Source organism: Anolis carolinensis, chromosome 1 (assembly GCF_035594765.1).
Source record: "Anolis carolinensis isolate JA03-04 chromosome 1, rAnoCar3.1.pri, whole genome shotgun sequence".
NCBI classification, from domain to species: domain Eukaryota; kingdom Metazoa; phylum Chordata; class Lepidosauria; order Squamata; family Dactyloidae; genus Anolis; species Anolis carolinensis.
This window is the reverse complement of record NC_085841.1, coordinates 352986618-353011702: the sequence shown is the minus strand read 5'-3', so window position 1 is coordinate 353011702 and position 25085 is coordinate 352986618. Positions and strand designations below refer to the sequence as shown.

Here is a 25085-nt window from a genome sequence, read left to right as displayed (position 1 = left end):
GCGTGGAGCAAGGCTTTAGGAGCTTGTCAAACTATAACTCCCATGATTCGATAGCATTAAGCCATGACAGTTAAAAGTGGTGTGAAACTCTATTCCTTCTACAGTCTAGACCAGGCATAGGTAAATTTTGGCTCTCCAGGTGTTTTGGACTATAACTCTCACAATTCCTAACATCCTATCAAAAAAACCTGAAGGGCCGAAGTTAGCTTAAATGTGATCTAGAGTAGGCATGGGCAAACTTCGGCTCTCCAGGTGTTTTGAACTTCAACCCCCACAACTCCTAATAGCCTATCGGCTGATAGGAATTGTGGGAGTTGAAGTCCAAAACAACCGGAGGGCTGAAGTTTGCCTATGCTTGGTCTAGAGGATGCAACTAAGGTTATGTGATTCTCAACAACTGTTATTTATTAATATTTCCAGGGCAAATTCATAGACGCTAGCCAGCAATCTATTGCCAGTCTAGATTGTGGGACTGCAGAGGAGTAACATGTTATTGTCTTCCAGTAAGGTTCTGTGGTATTCAAGCACATCCTCACAAAGATATTTTGCAATTCACTGGAATTTTCTTAGTAGAGTGTAGTGCAGGCATGGGCAAACTTCGACCCTCCAGGTGTTTTGGACTTCAACTCCCTGCCTGTTAGGAATTGTGGAAGCTGAAGTCCAAAACACCTGGAGGGCCAAAATTTGCCCATGCCTTCTGTAATGTAATGGCTGGTTACCTATGGGTAATTCTGAAACTGTACATTGCTACAGACTTTCAGGAGCTGGAATCGAATGGGAGCTTTCTGTGCTATATTGCTCTAACTGGGAATCTTGGTCCCTAAGACCCAAACATATGTAAGAATTCCCCCCAGGGTTTGGATAGCAAGAATCCTATGTTAGGATGGATGGTATTTCTTCAAATTCAGAATGATTATCACAATTCTGTTGATAATATTTTTTATTTCCACATCAGGAGGATAACCCAGGATACATTAGACATTCTTGTCATTACATAAGCACAATATTTAAACAGGTATGTACTACCTCGTTGGCTGCAGACTTGCAAGAAGCATTTTTAAAAAATCATCTAAAAGGCAAATGATAATTATTTACAACTTATATCTCTAGGAAAGCTTTAAAACGACTGTACTTGCATAGGCTCCTTCCTGTATACACGCCTTAGACTAAACTCCTGGCTTGATATTTTTGAAAGAATTTACATGTGAATTTCCAGTCATACTGAAGTAACTGATCTTAAGATACTTCAGCTCCACTGAATGGGACTCCTGTTCTGATGCTAAAGTCTGGTTCAGAAGGTTCTTTTTGTTGAGATCTTAAAACTCTTGTCTTAAGACTGATGTCAATGAATGGCACTTTTGAATGGTCTGATGCATTCATGTCAAGGTTATTTCAGGCACACAGGCAGAAAAACAGAAATCTAGTCTGCCCAGTGCCTGTGTTTAGGCTTGTATAAGTTATCATCTAGCTGTGACTACATGTTTGTACCTGATACTAGTGCTGAAATGCTCTTATTTTGAGACCATGGTTTGAAAAATCCTTTACTCAGCATGGCCTATGGCGATGTGGATTAGGGAATTCTAAGAGCTGTAGTTCCAGAACATCTCAATTTCTAAACTCTATCTGATATGAGGGAAAATTATCTTTACCACGGAGCAGATGGACACAAAAAAAACACTCAATGGTTGCATTCACAAAAGTTTGTCTAGAAGTAAATATGGCAAATGATAATTGATACTATATTTATGTAAGCACACACCTTGAATGCCAACTGTAGTTTCCTGTGAAGTAGTATTATTTTTTTAACTACTTTTCTGTACCTAATGAGAAATTTGAGACAGCAGGAAGTAGCTAAATTCTTGCTGTTTTACAGGACCAAATGAAACAGAAATTTAAATTATTATATACACCTTACTTTAAGCTATTGCATGATCGGTCTGTTGGATGCCTTCACTGTAAAAGTGGAAAATGTTTCAGTGTGTTGGGGCCATTATCTGATTTAAACTGGATTATATGAGTCTCCACTACCAGATAATCTAGGATAAAATGATAATCTGGGATATAGGGGCAGTGTGGAAGAGGCCTTAGTATCTTCCAGTCTGTGAAAAGCTAAGCATGTACATCTCTTGCCATATACTGGAGTTATCTTTTGGCTCCTCAGTACAGAAGCCTAAAAACATATACAGTGGCTTTAACCACAATAGCAAATGCAATCCATTTTTTAATAAAATGGGTGTAAGTGCAAGCATTATTTTTGTGTGTGACATGTATAATGCAGAAAACTCCAAAAGGCACACTGACCCAGAGCTTAGGACATTGGCATGAAGATGGCTGACAATGAAAAGACATTTCAGAAACAGCCTTTAGCTGTGCTTTCCTGGTATATAAGTGGTCAGAACAGGCTACTACAGCTGTGCCAGAACATCAGAAAACACGGGATTATAATATTACCATTTCAGGAATACAATAGATAGGTATGCTGATGCAAGTATAAATGGTATTAAATTGCTTTAGCTCCTGATACATTAGATGAACTGCATTGTAGACTAGACTGCTTAACATTGATAGTACTATTGCCATTTGGTCTATGTTTAAAATGATCCTGCAATATACCTATTGTTCAAATATAATGAAAATATATATTCTTTCATATGATAGCAGCAGAAATACAGTTAGAAAAATAAACTTTAAAAAAAGGAAACATGATACTTATTTTTCCAGCACTAGCTTCTTCTATTTTCTGAAAACAATCTAGAACAAATCATTCTTTGATTATCGACATTTAATCTCCTGTCCAGTTTTTTCTTCCTCCAGACTGACTTAAAGAAAGTGTTATTCTATGGAAAGCAGAAAGGATCGTTGTTGGTTTTTTTTAAATCAGTAGTTTTGCTTGTCTGTTCTTGTTTTTTTATACACATTTCTCACACAACGAATCTCTTTCTTAGGAACTATTTATCTATGTATTAACTTGTAAACACAAATGGAATATACAAAATATGTTTGATCCTTGTAATTTAATGTAACGTATTCTTTCTGTATGCTACAAAGAAGGCAATGTATTTTCTGGTGTTTCAAAATGTTTGCTTTTTAACTTCCTTCAGTTTGAATAGGTTTTAAATTAAGGGGGAGGACCAGCTTATTTTGATGCCTCTTCTGGAATGCTTTGGAGTGTAGCTTTCTCTTTCTCTAGCAGGATCAGTTCAGTTCTTGCTGAAGATGAAACAATGGGCTCACAAGGTAAGGCTCCTGAGATTTCTCCTCCTTCTTTCTCTGTGATTGTATCTTTAGGTGGTAAGGTTTCTTGTGCATCAAAAAAAGTTTCTGTTTTTTCTGTTGGACTTTCATCATCCTGATTTTTGTCTGTTCGATCTAGATCTTCTTCTTTGCCAGTTTCCTTGCTCTTTTTTGTTGGAGATGAAAAACCTAACTTGGGAAGTCTAAACCACCCAGCTTTCTCAGTTTGTTTGGAAGACTCACTCTCCGATGTGGATGGTTCATCAGGCTCGGTTTCTGGAAATGATTTTTGATCTTCAGGTTTGGAATCTGAGGTTGCATCATCAGCAGAGGATGAATACCCAATATTCTGAAACCAAAATTTAAACCGACCGGGAGATCTCTTACTATCAGATTTTTCTTTTTGATCGGTTGGCTCTGCTTCAGTACGTACAATTTTAGTTTCTTCTGTAACTGCTATAGCAGATTCAGACATCTCTTCTGGGTGCTTATCATGATGGCTCTCTGAAAAGTCACTGGAAGATTGTACTTCAACGGTGAATGCTTTCACTTTTGTCAGTGTAGTAGTGGAAGTCAGGCCTTCAGTAAATCCGCTGTCTTCACCTTTGTGAGATAACTTCATTTCAGTGAAACCAGTCTTTTGTGTTGGTTGTTCTGAACTTTCATCAGATGGTTGGTGATCTTTACTTTCAAACGTTTCATTCATATATTCAGCTGAAGATAATTTGACTGGTTTATCTACAGTCACATGTGATTCCTGGATTTTCACTTTGAGAAGAGAAAACCCATAGGCAGCAGTTTTAACTTCTGAGGGAGGGATCTCAGATTCTCTCACTATTTGAGTTGAGAAAGACTCCTCCTCATCGCCCTTGCTAAATTCAGATTTACTGACTATTTTTATCTCTTTGCTCTTTTTGTAGGGTCCTTGCATAGGCAATGGTTTACTTGAGATAAATGATTCATCTGATGGGAGTTTAATTTCAAGTTGTGTTGTCTGAATGTCTGGCTCCCTTACTGTGCTAATTTTTGCAACTGATTTTTGGATTTTACCATCTGTGGTCTGTTTTATCTCTGCAGGAAATCCACAACTGAATTCCGTTGGCCTCTTGATGTGTGTTGTTTCTTCAAAAGAAGACTCTGTAGAAGGGAGTTTGGATTCCATGTGTGTTCTTTGAATGGTAGGTTCAGACAATGTTGTAATCTTGACTTTTGATTTTTGGACACTATCTTGGCTTTCTATTTTCTCTTCAAGTAATGTAGTTCTGAATTCTGGTTGAAGTGCACTATCAGTATCAATACCAGTAGATTTCTTATCTACTGTCCCTTCTGAAGGCAAACTTTGTTCTTCCACTGTAGATGTTCTGTATATGAACTTGGGCATTTTAAATTTGGTAATATGGAAACTTTGTTCTGAATCTTCAAAGTGTTTATCTATAAACTCTATTGGTTCTTCTGTAAAATCTGTCTTTGTAATTTTCATATCAGCAGAACATACGCCACTTTGAGTCTGAATGCCTAATATCACGTCTTCGGTTATCCCTGGTGTCCCCTCAATCTCCATCTTGGCTGGTTCAATAAGAACTTCTGAAACTTTTGGTTTAGTACGCAGATTGCCAAATTTTGGCATCTTAAATTTAGATGTTTTGGCTTTACTCAACCCATCTGCATCTTCTACTTTCACTTTGTCTTCTGTGAGTGCATCTTTTTCAAAACCCTCTATTGGGAAGTCTATTATTTCAAAATCTTCTTCAGTGATTTTAGTCCCCAGAGCAGTTAGTTTATGGTCTGCTTTTCCAGAGAGTTGTGAAAGTCTGCCTTCATCTAATAGGCCAACATCAAATTCCTTTTCTTTCTGTACCGAAATTCCACTGTCTGTAATCTCTTTGCCTTCAAAAAGATTCTTTCCAGCACATGATTCCATATCTACATGGGCAGACTCTATTTCAACTTCAGAAGCTGATATTTCAAGTTCTCCTTCAGCAATTGGAGCTTTTCCAGTGCTGACTTCAACTTCAATATCATCTTTCTTTCCCTTTGATCTACCAAATGAAGGCATCCTGAATTTTGGCATTTTAAACCAACCCTGTGAATCTTCAATCTGAACTTCTCCAGATTTAGCTTCAAGTTCTCCTTGGGATTTTACATCCTTTTCATCAGGACTGACAACAGATGAGTCAGATGCTTTGATCTCACCTCTGGCTGTTTGTGCCATTTTAATTTTTCCAGCTGAAACCTTTGTGTCACTGGCATCAGTTTTAACTTCTAAAGTTGGAATTTCTCCACTAAGTCCATCTGTTTCTATTGTAAGTTGCTTTTGAGGTACTCTGGATTCCATTTCTGTTGAGGTGATGCTGCTCTCTGGCCATTCTTGTTTAGGAACTGCAATTCCAAATTTTGGCATTTGGAGTTTTAGCAAGCGGATCTTCCCCTCCTTGTCTTCAGTTGTTACACTTCCTCTTTCTACAACTATATCACCTTCTAAGCCAATTTCAGAACTCCTCATTTCAGATGAACTATCTACTGTGTATACTTCAATACCACCTTTGGATAAGGTAATGTCTGTATCTACGTGGGGAGCTTTCAGTTCAGATTTTGATATGCCTTTTGGCATTTTTATGCTTATTTCCATTTCTTCTTCTTTCTTTGTGGTAAAACTGCTTTCTATGTCAGGTATTTGTACCACATCACCATCTCTTTCCACAGTAATATCTGTCTCTACTTTATCCTGCGATTTTGCTAGCTTGGTCTTAGTGAGAGAGATTTTAGGCATAATAAAATGAGACCTTTTCGACTGACTTTTTTTGATAGATGATTCAGCATCTTCATCCATTTGGACTTCTTGATCTTGTGACAGAACTATTTTTAGTTCTGCATCTGTATACGCAGTAAGTTTCGGTTCTTCTAGAGATTCTTTTATATTAGTTTTAATTGTTGCCTCTTTTTTAGGGGACCAGTTAAATGATGGCAACTTGAATTTTGGCATTTTGAAATTTCCTTCTTTCTGTTCTGCATCTAAACTTCCAGTCTTCATCTCTTTCTCTGGTTTTGTTTCAGTAGCATCTGAAAATGGAGTCTCTGTCTCTGGCTGTTCCAAAGAAAAACCATCTGATGGCACTTTGATGTCCACTGCTGTCTTCAAGTCAGCTGTAGGAATTTGGGAAATTTTTATATTCTCTTCCAAAACCTTCTTTTCTGCACAAGTGCTATCATACTCAACTTCATATGTTGGAGCTTCCACTGCTATATCACCAATATCTGTTGTTGTTTTCAATTGCGGAACATCAATACCCTCGGACGGTAGACTGATACCAGCTTCTGGAACTTTTCCTTTAGGAAATGAAATTCCAAACTTTGGCATTTGGAATTTTGATCTTTTAATCTTCCCATCATTGGTGACACTTCTTAACTCTGCTCCATCTACTGATATTTCAGTGGATAGTCTCTCCAAACTTACTTCGGGACTTTTAATCATAGGAACTTTAATTTCTGCTGCTGCTTTACTAAAATCACCACTAATATCGCCTGGTCTTATTACTGGTTCAGAAAGACCAATATCAAGCGTAGGAACTTGGATATCACTTTTAGTTAAGCTGGCCTCCATATCCATTTTGGGAGCTTTAATTTCTGGTTTTGAAAATTCTAAACTGGGGAGTTTTACTTTGGACATTTTAATGCCTTTTTTAACATCACTAGCAGTTACTTCTTCCACAGTGAGTGTTAACTCAGGTTCTTGTGTTGAAACTGCAATTGAGGAATCATCTAAATTTGCACCAATATGAGCAGAAAGACTCGTTTCCTTTTTTGGAGACCAGCTAAAAGATGGTAATTTGAATTTTGGCATCTTAAATTTACTTTCTTTTTCTGCAGTGTCCTTTTCAAGGGGTTGACTTTTTGTAATTTCCCCATCTGTCTGGAGTTCATCTGTTTTAATTGCTGATTTGGTAATGCTGACATCACCAACAGGAAGTGTAGCATCCACTTTTGGCAAACTAAGATCCATGTCAATGTTGGGGCCTTTGACATCTGGTTTTGAGAAGTCCATGACAGGCATCTTGAACTTTGGCATGTGCATTTTCATTCCTCCATCCTCCATGCTGCCTTCTAACTCAGGAACCTTGACAGAGACCCCTGCTTCTGGAAGCTCGATCTTTCCTTTGGGAAGGGAGACGTCAGCTTCCACCTTGGGCAGACTGGCTCCCACTTCTGGTGTCTGGGTCTTGGGCATTTTGATGCTGGGCACCTTGACATCTGGCATTTTGATTTTTCCCTTCTCTCCAACCTCTACTTCCAAGCTCGGCGCTTCGATCTCAGCCTGGGGCAGCTTAATGTCACCTTCAGATTCAAATGAGGGAACGGTTACATCAGCTTTCAGTTCTGGCTTAGTTTTTTCATCATCTGTACACGGCAAGGCGAGTTCATCTTCGGCAGTAGCTTTTCCTTTGGGACGAGACATGCCAAATCTTGGCATGTGGAACTTGGGCATTTTAAATCTGCTGTCCACGCCTTCCAGTTTAGCCTCTGTGGCATCTAAAGCAATTTCTGCTGCAGGTACTTCTATTTGTAAGTCTGGTGCTTTTAATTCCAAGGAAGTTTGGCCTGAAGGAACATGGACTTCTGCGCTTGAGACGTTGATGTCTGTCTGCAGGTCACCTGTTTTCAGCTCTGGTTTGGTAATGCTGAGATCTGTGGAGGGAAGCGTGACATCCACTTTTGGCAGGCTAAGGTCTACATCAACTTTGGGGCCTTTGGCATCTTGTTTGGAGAAGCCCATGCTGGGCATCTTGAACTTTGGCATATGAATTTTCATTCCTCCACCCTCCACACTGCCTTCTGCCTCGGGAACCTTGACAGAGACCTCTCCTTCTGGCAGCTCGATCTTGCCTTTGGGAAGGGAGACATCAGCTTCCACCTTGGGCAGGCTGACTCCCACTTGTGGTGTCTTGGCCTGGTGCATTTTGATGCTGGGCATCTTGACATCTGGCATTTTGAATTTTCCTTCTACTTCCAAACTTGGCCCTTCAATTTCCACCTGGGGCAATTTAATGTCACTTTCTACTTCGACCGATGGAAGGGTCACATCCGTTTTCAGTTCTGGCTTAGTGACTTCAACATCTAGAGATGGCAAGGCGAGTTCACCTTGTGCAGCGGCTTTTCCTTTGGGACGAGACATGCCAAATCTTGGCATGTGGAACTTGGGCATTTTAAACCTGCTGTCTACGCCTTCCAGCTTTACCTCACTACCATCTAGGGCAATCTGTGCCGCAGATGCTTCCATTTGTAATTCTGGGGCTTTCAGTTCCAGGGAGGCCTCACCTGAAGGAACGTGGACATCTGGGCCTGAGACGCCGATGTCTGTCTGCAGGTCACCTGTTTTCAGCTCTGGTTTGGTAATGCTGAAATCTGCGGAGGGAAGCGTGACATCCACTTTTGGCAGGCTAAGGTCTACATCAACTTTGGGGCCTTTGATATCTGTTTTGGAGAAGCCCATGCTGGGCATCTTGAACTTTGGCATATGAATTTTCATTTCTCCACCCTCTACGCTGCCTTCTGCCTCGGGAACCTTGACAGAGACCTCTCCTTCTGGCAGCTCGATCTTGCCTTTGGGAAGGGAGACATCAGCTTCCACCTTGGGCAGGCTGACTCCCACTTGTGGTGTCTTGGCCTGGGGCATTTTGATGCTAGGCATCTTGACATCTGGCATTTTGAATTTTCCTTCTACTTCCAAACTTGGCCCTTCAATTTCCACCTGGGGCAATTTAATGTCACTTTCTACTTCGACCGATGGAAGGGTCACATCCGTTTTCAGTTCTGGCTTAGTGACTTCAACATCTAGAGATGGCAAGACGAGTTCACCTTCTGCAGTGGCTTTTCCTTTGGGACGAGACATGCCAAATCTTGGCATGTGGAACTTGGGCATTTTGAACCTGCTGTCTACGCCTTCCAGCTTTACCTCAGTGCTATCTAGGGCAATCTGTGCCGCAGGTGTTTCCATTTGTAATTCTGGTGCTTTTAATTCCAGGGAAGCCTCCCCTGAAGGCACGTGGACATCTGGGCCTGAGACGCTGATGTCTGTCTGCAGGTCACCTGTTTTCAGCTCTGGTTTGGTAATGCTGAGATCTGCGGAGGGAAGCGTGACATCCACTTTTGGCAGGCTAAGGTCTAAATCAACTTTGGGGCCTTTGGCATCTTGTTTGGAGAAGCCCATGCTGGGCATCTTGAACTTTGGCATATGAATTTTCATTCCTCCACCCTCTACGCTGCCTTCTGCCTCGGAAACCATGACAGAGACCTCTCCTTCTGGCAGCTCGATCTTGCCTTTGCGAAGGGAGACATCAGCTTCCACCTTGGGCAGGCTGACTCCCACTTGTGGGGTCTTGCCCTGGGGCATTTGGACGCTGGGCATCTTGACATCTGGCATTTTGAATTTTCCTTCTACTTCCAAACTCGGCCCTTCGATCTCCACCTGGGGCAACTTAATGTCACCTTCTACTCCGACCGAAGGAAGGGTCACATCCGTTTTCAGTTCTGGCTCAGTGACTTCAACATCTAGGGATGGCAAGGCACCTTGTGCAGCGGCTTTTCCTTTGGGACGAGACATGCCAAATCTTGGCATGTGGAACTTGGGCATTTTAAACCTGCTGTCCACCCCTTCCAGCTTTACCTCACTACCATCTAGGGCAATCTGTGCAGCAGGTGTTTCCATTTGTAATTCTGGTGCTTTTAATTCCAGGGAAGCCTCACCTGAAGGAACATGGACATCTGGGCCTGAGACGCTGATGTCTGTCTGCAGGTCACCTGTTTTCAGCTCTGGTTTGGTAATGCTGAAATCTGCGGAGGGAAGCGTGACATCCACTTTTGGCAGGCTAAGGTCTACATCAACTTTGGGTCCTTTGACATCTGTTTTGGAGAAGCCCATGCTGGGCATCTTGAACTTTTGCTTGTGAATTTTCATTCCTCCACCCTCCACGATGCCTTCTGCCTCGGGAACCTTGACAGAGACCTCTCCTTCTGGCAGCTCGATCTTGCCTTTGGGAAGGGAGACGTCAGCTTCCACCTTGGGCAGGCTGACTCCCACTTGTTGTGTCTTGCCCTGGGGCATTTGGACGCTGGGAATCTTGACATCTGGCATTTTGAATTTTCCCTCTACTTCCAAGCTTGCCGCTTCGATCTCCGTCTGGGGCAACTTAATGTCACCTTCTACTCCGACCGAGGGAAGGGTGACATCTGCCTTCAGTTCTGGCTTAGTGACTTCAACATTTAGGGACGGCAAGGCGAGTTCACCTTCTGCAGCTGCTTTTCCTTTGGGACGTGACATGCCAAATCTTGGCATGTGGAACTTGGGCATTTTAAACCTGCTGTCCACACCTTCCAGCTTTACCTCAGTGCCATCTAGGGCAATTGGTGCCGCAGGTGTATCCATTTGTAATTCTGGTGCTTTCAATTCCAGGGAAGCCTCACCTGAAGGAATGTGGACATCTGGGACTGAGATGCCGATATCTGTCTGCAGGTCACCTGTTTTCAGCTCTGGTTTGGTAATGCTGAGATCTGCAGAGGGAAGCGTGGCATCCACTTTTGGCAGGCTAAGGTCTACATCAGGTTTGGGACCTTTGACATCTGTTTTGGAGAAGCCCATGCTGGGCATGCTGAACTTTGGCATATGAATTTTCATTCTTCCACCCTCCACGCTGCCTTCTGCCTCGGGAACCTTGACAGAGATCTCTCTTTCTGGTAGGTTGATCTTGCCTTTGGGAAAGGAGATGTCAGAATCCACCTTTGGTGTCTTACACTTGGGCATTTTGATGCTGGGCATCTTGACATCTGGCGATTTGAATTTTCCCTTTTCTTCAAGCTCTACTTCGAAGCTTGGAGCTTCGATCTCAGCCTGGGGCAGCTTAATGTCACCTTCAATTCCGACTGATGGCAGGGCCACATCCGCTTTCAGTTCTGGCTTAGTGACTTCAACATCTATAGACGGCAAGACGATTTCACCCTCTGCGGTTGACCATCCTTTGGGAAGGGACACACCAAATTTTGGCATGTGGAATTTGGGCATTTTAAACCTGCTGTCCACGCCTTCCAGCTTTACCTCAGTGCCATCTAGTGCAATCTGCGCCGCAGGTGCCTCCATTTGTAATTCTGGTGCTTTCAATTCCACGGTAGCCTCGCCTGAGGGAACGTGGACGTCTGGGCCTGAGACGCTGATATCTGCCTGCAGGTCACCTGTTTTCGGCTCTTGTTTGGTAATGCTGAGATCTGCGGAGGGAAGCGTGACATCCACTTTTGGCAGGCTAAGGTCTACATCGAGTTTGGGTCCTTTGATATCTGTTTTGGAGAAGCCCATGCTGGGCATCTTGAACTTTGGCATATGAATTTTCATTCCTCCACCCTCCACGCTGCCTTCTGCCTCAGGAACCTTGACAGAGACCTCTGCTTCTGGTAGCTTGATCTTGCCTTTTGGAAGGGAGACATCAGCTTCCACCTTGGGCAGGCTGACTCCGACTTGTCGTGTCTTACCCTTGGGCATTTTGGCCCTGGGCATCTTGACATCTGTCATTTTGAATTTTCCCTTCTCTCCAAGCTCTACTTCCAAGCCCGGAGCTTCTATCTCAGCCTGTGCCAACTTAATGTCACCTTCAACTCCAACCGAAGGCAGGGCCACATCCGCTTTCAGTTCTGGCTTAGTGACTTCAACATCTACAGACGGCAAGACGATTTCACCCTCTGCAGTGGACTTTCCTTTAGGAAGGGACACTTCAAATTTTGGCATGTGGAACTTGGGCATTTTAAACCTACTGTCCACGCCTTCCAGCTTTACCTCAGTGCCATCTAGTGCAATCTGCGCCGCAGGTGCCTCCATTTGTAATTCTGGTGCTTTCAATTCCAGGGTAGCCTCGCCTGAGGGAACGTGGACATCTGGGCCTGAAACGCCGATATCTGCCTGCAGGTCACCTGTTTTCAGCTCTGGTTTGGTAATGCTGAGATCTGCGGAGGGAAGCGTGACATCCACTTTTGGCAGGCTAAGGTCTACATCAAGTTTGGGGCCTTTGACATCTGTTTTGGAAAAGCCCATGCTGGGCATCTTGAACTTTGGCATATGAATTTTCATTCCTCCACCCTCCACGCTGCCTTCTGCTTCAGGAACCTTGACAGAGACCTCTGCTTCTGGTAGCTTGATCTTGCCTTTGGGAAGGGAGACATCAGCTTCCACCTTGGGCAGGCTGACTCCGACTTGTCGTGTCTTTCCCTTGGGCATTTTGGCGCTGGGCATCTTGACATCTGGCATTTTGAATTTTCCCTTTTCTTCAAGCTCTACTTCGAAGCTTGGAGCTTCGATCTCAGCCTGGGGCAGCTTAATCTCACCTTCAACTCCGACTGAAGGCAGGGCCACATCCGCTTTCAGTTCTGGCTTAGTGACTTCAGCATCTACAGACGGCAAAACGATTTCACCTTCTTCGGTTGACTTTCCTTTGGGAAGGGACACTTCAAATTTTGGCATATGGAACTTGGGCATTTTAAACCTGCTGTCCACGCCTTCTAGCTTTACCTCAGTGCCATCTAGTGCAATCTGCGCCGCAGGTGCCTCCATTTGTAATTCTGGTGCTTTCAATGCCAGGGTAGCCTCGCCTGAGGAAACGTGGACATCTGGGCCTGAGACGCTGATATCTGCCTGCAGGTCACCCGTTTTCAGCTCTGGTTTGGTAATGCTGAGATCTGCGGAGGGAAGCGTGACATCCACTTTTTGCAGGCTAAGGTCTACATCAAGTTTGGGGCCTTTGACATCTGTTTTGGAGAAGCCCAGGCTGGGCATCTTGAACTTTGGCATATGAATTTTCATTCCTCCACCCTCCACGCTGCCTTCTGCCTTGGGATCCTTGACAGAGACCTCTGTTTCTGGTAGCTCGATCTTGTCTTTGGGAAGGGAGACGTCAGCTTCCACCTTGGGCAGGTTGACTCCGACTTGTGGTGTCTTTCCCTTGGGCATTTTGACGCTGGGCATCTTGACGTCTGGCGTTTTAAATTTTCCCTTTTCTTCAAGCTCTACTTCGAAGCTTGGAGCTTCTATCTCAGCCTGGGGCAGCTTAATGTCACCTTCAATTCCGACTGATGGCAGGGCCACATCCGCTTTCAGTTCTGGCTTAGTGACTTCAACATCTACAGACGGCAAGATGATTTCACCCTCTGCGGTTGACCATCCTTTGGGAAGGGACACACCAAATTTTGGCATGTGGAACTTGGGCATTTTAAACCTGCTGTCTACGCCTTCCAACTTTACCTCAGTGCCATCTAGTGCAATCTGCGCCGCAGGTGCCTCCATTTGTAATTCTGGTGCTTTCAATTCCAGGGTAGCCTCGCCTGAGGGAACGTGGACGTCTGGGCCTGAGACGCTGATATCTGCATGCAGGTCACCTGTTTTCGGCTCTTGTTTGGTAATGCTGAGATCTGCGGAGGGAAGCGTGACATCCACTTTTGGCAGGCTAAGGTCTACATCAACTTTGGGTCCTTTGACATCTGTTTTGGAGAAGCCCATGCTGGGCATCTTGAACTTTGGCATATGAATTTTCATTCCTCCACCCTCCACGCTGCCTTCTGCCTCAGGAACCTTGACAGAGACCTCTGCTTCTGGTAGCTTGATCTTGCCTCTGGGAAGGGAGACGTCAGCTTCCACCTTGGGCAGGCTGACTCCGACTTGTTGTGTCTTACCCTTGGGCATTTTGGCGCTGGGCATCTTGACATCTGGCATTTTGAATTTTCCCTTCTCTCCAAGCTCTACTTCCAAGCTCGGAGCTTCAATCTCAGCCTGGGGCAGCTTAATCTCACCTACTACTCCGACCGATGGCAGGTCCACATCCTCTTTCAGTTCTGGCTTAGTGAATTCAACATCTACAGACGGCAAGACGATTTCACCCTCTGCAGTTGACTTTCCTTTGGGAAGGGACACACCAAATTTTGGCATGTGGAACTTGGGCATTTTAAACCTGCTGTCCACGCCTTCTAGCTTTACCTCAGTGCCATCTAGTGCAATCTGCGCCGCAGGTGCCTCCATTTGTAATTCTGGTGCTTTCAATTCCAGGGTAGCCTCGCCTGAGGGAACGTGGACATCTGGGCCTGAGATGCAGATACCTGCTTGCAGGTCACCCGTTTTCAGCTCTGGTTTGGTAATGCTGAGATCTGCGGAGGGAAACGTGACATCCACTTTTGGCAGGCTAAGGTCTACATCAAGTTTGGGGCCTTTGACATCTGTTTTGGAGAAGCCCAGGCTGGGCATCTTGAACTTTGGCATATGAATTTTCATTCCTCCACCCTCCACGCTGCCTTCTGCCTTGGGATCCTTGACAGAGACCTTTGTTTCTGGTAGCTCGATCTGGCCTTTGGGAAGGGAGACGTCAGCTTCCACCTTGGGCAGGTTGACTCCGACTTGTGGTGTCTTTCCCTTGGGCATTTTGACGCTGGGCATCTTGACGTCTGGCGTTTTAAATTTTCCCTTTTCTTCAAGCTCTACTTCGAAGCTTGGAGCTTCTATCTCAGCCTGGGGCAGCTTAATGTCACCTTCAATTCCGACTGATGGCAGGGCCACATCCGCTTTCAGTTCTGGCTTAGTGACTTCAACATCTACAGACGGCAAGATGATTTCACCCTCTGCGGTTGACCATCCTTTGGGAAGGGACACACCAAATTTTGGCATGTGGAACTTGGGCATTTTAAACCTGCTGTCTACGCCTTCCAGCTTTACCTCAGTGCCATCTAGTGCAATCTGCGCCGCAGGTGCCTCCATTTGTAATTCTGGTGCTTTCAATTCCAGGGTAGCCTCGCCTGAGGGAACGTGGACGTCTGGGCCTGAGACGCTGATATCTGCATGCAGGTCACCTGTTTTCAGCTCTTGTTTGGTAATGCTGAGATCTGCGGAGGGAAGCGTGACATCCACTTTTGGCAGGCTAAGGTCTACATCAACTTTGGGTCCTTTGACATCTGTTTTGGAGAAGCCCATGCTGGGCATCTTGAACTTTGGCATATGAATTTTCATTCCTCCACCCTCCACGCTGCCTTCTGCCTTGGGATCCTTGACAGAGACCTCTGTTTCTGGTAGCTCGATCTGGCCTTTGGGAAGGGAGACGTCAGCTTCCACCTTGGGCAGGTTGACTCCGACTTGTGGTGTCTTTCCCTTGGGCATTTTGACGCTGGGCATCTTGACGTCTGGCGTTTTAAATTTTCCCTTTTCTTCAAGCTCTACTTCGAAGCTTGGAGCTTCTATCTCAGCCTGGGGCAGCTTAATGTCACCTTCAATTCCGACTGATGGCAGGGCCACATCCGCTTTCAGTTCTGGCTTAGTGACTTCAACATCTACAGACGGCAAGATGATTTCACCCTCTGCGGTTGACCATCCTTTGGGAAGGGACACACCAAATTTTGGCATGTGGAACTTGGGCATTTTAAACCTGCTGTCTACGCCTTCCAGCTTTACCTCAGTGCCATCTAGTGCAATCTGCGCCGCAGGTGCCTCCATTTGTAATTCTGGTGCTTTCAATTCCAGGGTAGCCTCGCCTGAGGGAACGTGGACGTCTGGGCCTGAGACGCTGATATCTGCATGCAGGTCACCTTTTTTCGGCTCTTGTTTGGTAATGCTGAGATCTGCGGAGGGAAGCGTGACATCCACTTTTGGCAGGCTAAGGTCTACATCAACTTTGGGTCCTTTGACATCTGTTTTGGAGAAGCCCATGCTGGGCATCTTGAACTTTGGCATATGAATTTTCATTCCTCCACCCTCCACGCTGCCTTCTGCCTCAGGAACCTTGACAGAGACCTCTGCTTCTGGTAGCTTGATCTTGCCTCTGGGAAGGGAGACGTCAGCTTCCACCTTGGGCAGGCTGACTCCGACTTGTCGTGTCTTACCCTTGGGCATTTTGGCGCTGGGCATCTTGACATCTGGCATTTTGAATTTTCCCTTCTCTCCAAGCTCTACTTCCAAGCTCGGAGCTTCAATCTCAGCCTGGGGCAGCTTAATCTCACCTACTACTCCGACCGATGGCAGGTCCACATCCGCTTTCAGTTCTGGCTTAGTGAATTCAACATCTACAGATGGAAAGACGATTTCACCCTCTGCAGTTGACTTTCCTTTGGGAAGGGACACACCAAATTTTGGCATGTGGAACTTGGGCATTTTAAACCTGCTGTCCACGCCTTCTAGCTTTACCTCAGTGCCATCTAGTGCAATCTGCGCCGCAGGTGCCTCCATTTGTAATTCTGGTGCTTTCAATTCCAGGGTAGCCTCGCCTGAGGGAACGTGGACATCTGGGCCTGAGATGCAGATACCTGCTTGCAGGTCACCCGTTTTCAGCTCTGGTTTGGTAATGCTGAGATCTGCGGAGGGAAACGTGACATCCACTTTTGGCAGGCTAAGGTCTACATCAAGTTTGGGGCCTTTGACATCTGTTTTGGAGAAGCCCAGGCTGGGCATCTTGAACTTTGGCATATGAATTTTCATTCCTCCACCCTCCACGCTGCCTTCTGCCTTGGGATCCTTGACAGAGACCTCTGTTTCTGGTAGCTCGATCTGGCCTTTGGGAAGGGAGACGTCAGCTTCCACCTTGGGCAGGTTGACTCCGACTTGTGGTGTCTTTCCCTTGGGCATTTTGACGCTGGGCATCTTGACGTCTGGCGTTTTAAATTTTCCTTTTTCTTCAAGCTCTACTTCGAAGCTTGGAGCTTCTATCTCAGCCTGGGGCAGCTTAATGTCACCTTCAATTCCGACTGATGCCGGGGCCACATCCGCTTTCAGTTCTGGCTTAGTGACTTCAACATCTACAGACGGCAAGACGATTTCACCCTCTGCGGTTGACCATCCTTTGGGAAGGGACACACCAAATTTTGGCATGTGGAACTTGGGCATTTTAAACCTGCTGTCTACGCCTTCCAGCTTTACCTCAGTGCCATCTAGTGCAATCTGCGCCGCAGGTGCCTCCATTTGTAATTCTGGTGCTTTCAATTCCAGGGTAGCCTCGCCTGAGGGAACGTGGACGTCTGGGCCTGAGACGCTGATATCTGCCTGCAGGTCACCTGTTTTCGGCTCTTGTTTGGTAATGCTGAGATCTGCGGAGGGAAGCGTGACATCCACTTTTGGCAGGCTAAGGTCTACATCGAGTTTGGGTCCTTTGACATCTGTTTTGGAGAAGCCCATGCTGGGCATCTTGAACTTTGGCATATGAATTTTCATTCCTCCACCCTCCACGCTGGCTTCTGCCTCAGGAACCTTGACAGAGACCTCTGCTTCCGGTAGCTTGATCTTGCCTTTGGGAAGGGAGACGTCAGCTTCCACCTTGGGCAGGCTGACTCCGACTTGTCGTGTCTTACTCTTGGGCATTTTGGCCCTGGGCATCTTGACATCTGACATTTTGTATTTTCCCTTCTCTCCAAGCTCTACTTCCAAGCTCGGAGCTTCAATCTCAGCTTGGGGCAGCTTAATCTCACCTACTACTCCGACCGATGGCAGGTCCACATCCTCTTTCAGTTCTGGCTTAGTGAATTCAACATCTACAGACGGCAAGACGATTTCACCCTCTCCGGTTGACTTTCCTTTGGGAAGGGACACACCAAATTTTGGCATGTGGAACTTGGGCATTTTAAACCTGCTGTCCACGCCTTCTAGCTTTACCTCAGTGCCATCTAGTGCAATCTGCGCCGCAGGTGCCTCCATTTGTAATTCTGGTGCTTTCAATTCCAGGGTAGCCTCGCCTGAGGGAATGTGGACGTCTGGGCCTGAGACGCTGATACCTGCTTGCAGGTCACCCGTTTTTAGCTCTGGTTTGGTAATGCTGAGATCTGCGGAGGGAAACGTGACATCCACTTTTGGCAGGCTAAGGTCTACATCAAGTTTGGGTCCTTTGACATCTGTTTTGGAGAAGCCCAGGCTGGGCATCTTGAATTTTGGCATATGAATTTTCATTCCTCCACCCTCCACGCTACCTTCTGCTTCAGGAACCTTGACAGAGACCTCTGCTTCTGGTAGCTCGATCTTGCCTTTGGGAAGGGAGACATCAGCTTCCACCTTGTGCAGGCTGACTCCGACTTGTTGTGTCTTTCCCTTGGGCATTTTGGCGCAGGGCATCTTGACATCTGGCATTTTGAATTTTCCCTTCTCTCCAAGCTCTACTTCCAAGCTCAGAGCTTCAATCTCAGCCTGGGGCAGCTTAATCTCACCTTCTACTCCGACCGATGGCAGGTCCACATCCGCTTTCAGTTCTGGCTTAGTGACTTCAACATCTACAGACGGCAAGACGATTTCACCCTCTGCGGTTGACTTTCCTTTGGGAAGGGACACACCAAATTTTGGCATGTGGAACTTAGGCATTTTAAACCTGCTATCCACGCCTTCTAGCTTTACCTTAGTGCCATCTAGTGCAATCTGCGACGCAGGTGCCTCCATTTGTAATTCTGGTGCTTTCCATTCCAGGGTAGCCTCGTCTGAGGGAACGTGGACATCTGGGCCTGAGATGCTGATACCTTCTTGCAGGTCACCCGATTTCAGCTCTGGTTTAGTAATGCTGAGATCTGCTGAGGGAAGCGTGACATCCACCTTTGGCAGGCTAAGGTCTACATCAAGTTTGGGGCCTTTGACATCTGTTTTGGAGAAGCCCAGGCTGGGCATCTTGAACTTTGGCATATGAATTTTCATTCCTCCACCCTCCACGCTGCCTTCTGCCTTGGGATCCTTGACAGAGACCTCTGTTTCTGGTAGCTCGATCTGGCCTTTGGGAAGGGAGACGTCAGCTTCCACCTTGGGCAGGTTGACTCCGACTTGTGGTGTCTTTCCCTTGGGCATTTTGACGCTGGGCATCTTGACATCTGGCGATTTGAATTTTCCCTTTTCTTCAAGCTCTACTTCGAAGCTTGGAGCTTCGATCTCAGCCTGGGGCAGCTTAATGTCACCTTCAATTCCGACTGATGGCAGGGCCACATCCGCTTTCAGTTCTGGCTTAGTGACTTCAACATCTATAGACGGCAAGACGATTTCACCCTCTGCGGTTGACCATCCTTTGGGAAGGGACACACCAAATTTTGGCATGTGGAATTTGGGCATTTTAAACCTGCTGTCCACGCCTTCCAGCTTTACCTCAGTGCCATCTAGTGCAATCTGCGCCGCAGGTGCCTCCATTTGTAATTCTGGTGCTTTCAATTCCAGGGTAGCCTCGCCTGAGGGAACGTGGACGTCTGGGCCTGAGACGCTGATATCTGCCTGCAGGTCACCTGTTTTCGGCTCTTGTTTGGTAATGCTGAGATCTGCGGAGGGAAGCGTGACATCCACTTTTGGCAGGCTAAGGTCTACATCGAGTTTGGGTCCTTTGACATCTGTTTTGGAGAAGCCCATGCTGGGCATCTTGAACTTTGGCATATGAATTTTCATTCCTCCACCCTCCACGCTGCCTTCTGCCTCAGGAACCTTGACAGAGACCTCTGCTTCTGGTAGCTTGATCTTGCCTTTTGGAAGGGAGACGTCAGCTTCCACCTTGGGCAGGCTGACTCCGACTTGTCGTGTCTTACCCTTGGGCATTTTGGCCCTGGGCATCTTGACATCTGACATTTTGTATTTTCCCTTCTCTCCAAGCTCTACTTCCAAGCTCGGGGCTTCAATCTCAGCTTGGGGCAGCTTAATCTCACCTACTACTCCGACCGATGGCAGGTCCACATCCTCTTTCAGTTCTGGCTTAGTGAATTCAACATCTACAGACGGCAAGACGATTTCACCCTCTCCGGTTGACTTTCCTTTGGGAAGGGACACACCAAATTTTGGCATGTGGAACTTGGGCATCTTAAACCTGCTGTCCACGCCTTCCAGCTTTACCTCAGTGCCATCTAGTGCAATCTGCGCCGCAGGTGCCTCCATTTGTAATTCTGGTGCTTTCAATTCCACGGTAGCCTCGCCTGAGGGAACGTGGACGTCTGGGCCTGAGACGCTGATACCTGCTTGCAGGTCACCTGTTTTCAGCTCTGGTTTGGTAATGCTGAGATCTGCGGAGGGAAACGTGACATCCACTTTTGGCAGGCTAAGGTCTACATCAAGTTTGGGTCCTTTGACATCTGTTTTGGAGAAGCCCAGGCTGGGCATCTTGAACTTTGGCATATGAATTTTCATTCCTCCACCCTCCACGCTGCCTTCTGCCTTGGGATCCTTGACAGAGACCTCTGTTTCTGGTAGCTCGATCTTGCCTTTGGGAAGGGAGATGTCAGCTTCCACCTTGGGCAGGTTGACTCCGACTTGTGGTGTCTTTCCCTTGGGCATTTTGACGCTGGGCATCTTGACATCTGGCGTTTTGAATATTCCCTTTTCTTCAAGCTCTACTTCGAAGCTTGGAGGTTCGATCTCAGCCTGGGGCAGCTTAATGTCACCTTCAATTCCGACTGATGGCAGGGCCACATCCGCTTTCAGTTCTGGCTTAGTGACTTCAACATCTATAGACGGCAAGACGATTTCACCCTCTGCGGTTGACCATCCTTTGGGAAGGGACACACCAAATTTTGGCATGTGGAATTTGGGAATTTTAAACCTGCTGTCCACGCCTTCCAGCTTTACCTCAGTGCCATCTAGTGCAATCTGCGCCGCAGGTGCCTCCATTTGTAATTCTGGTGCTTTCAATTCCAGGGTAGCCTCGCCTGAGGGAACGTGGACATCTGGGCCTGAGACGCTGATACCTTCTTGCAGGTCACCCGATTTCAGCTCTGGTTTGGTAATGCTGAGATCTGCGGAGGGAAGCGTGACATCCACTTTTTGCAGGCTAAGGTCTACATCAAGTTTGGGGCCTTTGACTTCTGTTTTGGAGAAGCCCAGGCTGGGCATCTTGAACTTTGGCATATGAATTTTCATTCCTCCACCCTCCACGCTGCCTTCTGCCTTGGGATCCTTGACAGAGACCTCTGTTTCTGGTAGCTCGATCTGGCCTTTGGGAAGGGAGACGTCAGCTTCCACCTTGGGCAGGTTGACTCCGACTTGTGGTGTCTTTCCCTTGGGCATTTTGACGCTGGGCATCTTGACATCTGGCGTTTTGAATTTTCCCTTTTCTTCAAGCTCTACTTCGAAGCTTGGAGCTTCGATCTCAGCCTGGGGCAGCTTAATGTCACCTTCAATTCCGACTGATGGCAGGGCCACATCCGCTTTCAGTTCTGGCTTAGTGACTTCAACATCTATAGACGGCAAGACGATTTCACCCTCTGCGGTTGACCATCCTTTGGGAAGGGACACACCAAATTTTGGCATGTGGAACTTGGGCATTTTAAACCTGCTGTCCACGCCTTCCAGCTTTACCTCAGTGCCATCTAGTGCAATCTGCGCCGCAGGTGCCTCCATTTGTAATTCTGGTGCTTTCAATTCCAGGGTAGCCTCGCCTGAGGGAACGTGGACATCTGGACCTGAGACGCTGATATCTGCCTGTAGGTCACCTGTTTTCGGCTCTTGTTTGGTAATGCTGAGATCTGCGGAGGGAAGTGTGACATCCACTTTTGGCAGGCTAAGGTCTACATCAACTTTGGGGCCTTTGATATCTGTTTTGGAGAAGCCCATGCTGGGCATCTTGAACTTTGGCATATGAATTTTCATTCCTCCACCCCCTACGCTGCCTTCTGCCTCGGAAACCATGACAGAGACCTCTCCTTCTGGCAGCTCGATCTTGCCTTTGGGAAGGGAGATGTCAGCTTCCACCTTGGGCAGGCTGACTCCCACTTGTGGGGTCTTGCCCTGGGGCATTTGGACGCTGGGCATCTTGACATCTGGCATTTTGAATTTTCCCTTCTCTGTAACCTCTACTTCCAAGCTCATTGCTTCAGTCTTAGCCTTGGGAAACATAATGTCCTCTTTAACTGTGACTGAGGGCAGTGTCACATCACCTTTCATTTCTTTTTTATTGACTTCTGTATCCATAGAAGATAGGGCAGTTTCCTCTTCTAGAGTGGGTTTTCCTTTTGGAAGGGAGACAGCAAACCTTGGCATGTGCAACTTTGGCATTTTAAACTTGCTGTCCATGTCTTCCAGCTTAACTTTGGCACTGTCCAGAGCAATTTGCTCTGAAGATGCCTCCACCTGTAGTTCTGGAGGTTCTAGTTGAAAGGAAGCCTGGCCTGTAGCTTCACAAGTAGCTTCAGAAATGTGTGCCCTCATGTGGGGAGGTGTTATCATAATGTTTGCATCTTTTATTTTTTCTGCAGTTTTTTCCTTGATTCCTTGTTTTTGTTTTTTCCCTTTTTCGCCTTCTGTCTCTAATTCAATTTTTTCTTTTGATCCTTTGTGCTTCTTTTTTCGTGTTTTTGGAAGTGATTGTGTTGCCATCTTTGGTTGTCCTTCATTTGTTTGTAATGCTGACATTATTTGTGATGTTATTATTGCCGTTTCTGTTTCTGTTGTAGCTTTTCCAGATTTCATTTTCTTGTCCTTTGGTTTTTTAATAGTTAGTTCAACTTCAGGGCATTTTTTGGGAGGATGTTGTAATTCAGGTTTTGTTTCCATTACAGTTATTACATGCTTTTCCTTCCCTTCTTTCATTCCATGTTCATCCCACTTTGTAGAGTATTGTGTTGTGATTAATTCTGTGATTTCTCCAGTAGTGTCATTTTCAAATTCAGTAAGTGGTTTTACTTCATATTTTGTCCTCTCCTCTGTTTCTTGTTTACTTTTATACATTTTGAACCCTATACTAGGAAATTTCAATCTCTTTTGACTTCCTTTTTTAATCTTTGCATGGAGTTCTTCTTGTTGAAATTGTGATTCTGTATCTGTACTTGTTGGAGAGATATCTGGAATGGTATGCTCATATGCATCTGATGTGCTACGAGATCTTCTGTGTCCCAAAATCCTTTTACCTTTCATTGATTGGAATTTTGGCCAAGAAAGTCTATCCTTTTTGGTTCTTTTTGGCCTCCCCACTCTTTGTTTTACAATCAAGTTTGCTTTATCTTCTTCTGAAACCATCTTCTCAGATATTTCCAGAATTTCCTTTCCCTGAGAAGCAAAATTTCAAAAATAAGTTCTATACAGGTTGTAGCATTTATTCTTTGAAAGTTCTTATACCCCACTTTTTCCCGTTAAATTTATTTCAGGGCATTCACAACTTTATAGTCATAGTATGAGGAGTGAAGGAATAAAAAAAAAATCTGTAACATGGATTTTAGCAGATATTTTAAGCAAGAGCTAAATATTCAGTAAAAACCTTTTTTCTCCATGTACTATGAAAATAATATACAGTGTTCCCTCACTACTTCGCAGTTCACTTTTCGCGGATTCGCTGTTTTGCGGTTTTTCAATAAACTCTCAAAGACTATTATAAATCATGAAAAATTACAATTTACAGCTTAAGGAAGGGAAGAAGGAGAAGCTGAAGGGAGAGAAAAGGAGCCCAAGTGTCAACGGGAGGAGAAGGAGGTGATTTATCAACCAATTTATTGGTTGATAAAGACTTAAATTAGTGTATAACTAGTAAAATAATGTATAAATATTAAAATAAATATAGCATCCCTACTTTGCGGATTTTCACTTATTGCGGGTGGTCCTGGAACCTAACCCCAGTGATAAGTGGGAGAACACTGTATGTGTAGAGCAGACATGGGCAATCTGAGTCCCGCAGGCTGGAGTCTGCCTTTTGGGCTCTTTCCTCTGGCCCTCACCTGCCTCGGCTCTCCTCACAGCCTGCAGACACGACAGCTCATTGTGTCTCCAAGCTAACAGGAGAGCTGAGGCAGAAACACGTGGCTGCTGAAAGAGCTTTCCGAAGAGTTCTCGGCAGATGTGTGTCTCCCTGTCCTCTTAGCCAGGGGACATGGCGGGCCATTGCATCCCCAGGCTGAGAGAAGGGCCTGTGGAGGTGTTGCAGAGGAGGGGGCACGAGCAGATTCCTCCTCGGCACGTTCCACCTGCCCTTTTGCCCGCTTTCACCCCTTCAACTACTGCTTTTTTTGCCATAAGGATGAGGACAAGCTGCAGATTCAATTTGCCAGATAGATTGGGGGGGGGGGGAGGAGGAGGAGGAGGGGGATGGGAGATAGAGAGGAACCCGAATGATATCTTGGCCGACACAACACACGCACCCACAAAGTAATGCCTTCCTTACCCTCCATTGGCTCCCTTCTTCACCCCATTGGGAGGTGCTGCTTGGGAAGGCACATCCCCTCATGCCCTGCCCTCTACCTGCCTCTTTTGGCCTTTTTTGGCCTCTTATTGTCTGTCTCCTTTGCCTTTTAGAGTACAAAGCACACTGTTGCTTTTCTCATTTTCTCATTCCTTGCCTCTTTTCTGGCTCTGATTTGCAACGGACGGCATCCTTAATAGGTAACCCCCCCCCCCCCATGCCAACTGCCCCAGCCTCCTCCCCACTTCCCTCCTGGCCCGGCATGTGGCCCCCATGGGAAAAGGCCCATGCCTGGTGTAGAGATAGCATTAATTTTGGAGCTTAAAATCTTTAAAATATAAGATTAATAATAAAATGAAATGCATTGTAGCATGTGTTCAGTGCTGTGAACCTCTTCTCTCTCTGAAGCAGAAATACAGTGGTCATTTTAAATAATTGACATACAATTTATCTTGCCATTTGGAATGGTAATTAGCTGTTTTAATCAGTTACCCCAAAAATTCTCCAGGTATTGCCCTTTTCATTTTTTAGACGTCTTCACAATCAAATAGACTAGGTTGCCAGAAATTTGGGAAGAAAGGAAGACTGAGATTGTGTGTGAAATATCCCACTCTGAGGGTTATTTCGTGCATTCTTGTAGATGGTTGTAAGCATATAGACAGTACTGCTTATAGCTTATGTCTTAAAAGCCCACTGTAAGCTGCATTTCACTTCAAAAACAAACAAACATAGGCTTAAAATTACATAACA

At 45.7% G+C, this 25085-nt stretch overlaps 2 protein-coding genes across 2 annotated transcripts in view; both read right to left on the bottom strand.

The window, feature by feature from the left end:
- The window catches only part of LOC134295586 (uncharacterized), a 252270-nt gene extending 240596 nt beyond the window's left edge, over positions 1-11674 (bottom strand). Inside the window, exon 1 of the mRNA XM_062968557.1 lies at positions 11660-11674. The gene's annotated coding sequence lies outside the window, so the exon portion shown is untranslated. The remainder of the gene's footprint in view (positions 1-11659) is intronic.
- Positions 923-25085, bottom strand: part of LOC100558246 (neuroblast differentiation-associated protein AHNAK) — a 124979-nt gene continuing 100816 nt past the window's right edge. The window contains exon 7 of the mRNA XM_062967488.1: positions 923-23212. Within this exon, the coding sequence (XP_062823558.1) occupies positions 3137-23212 (20076 nt within the window). The 3' untranslated portion in view covers positions 923-3136. The remainder of the gene's footprint in view (positions 23213-25085) is intronic.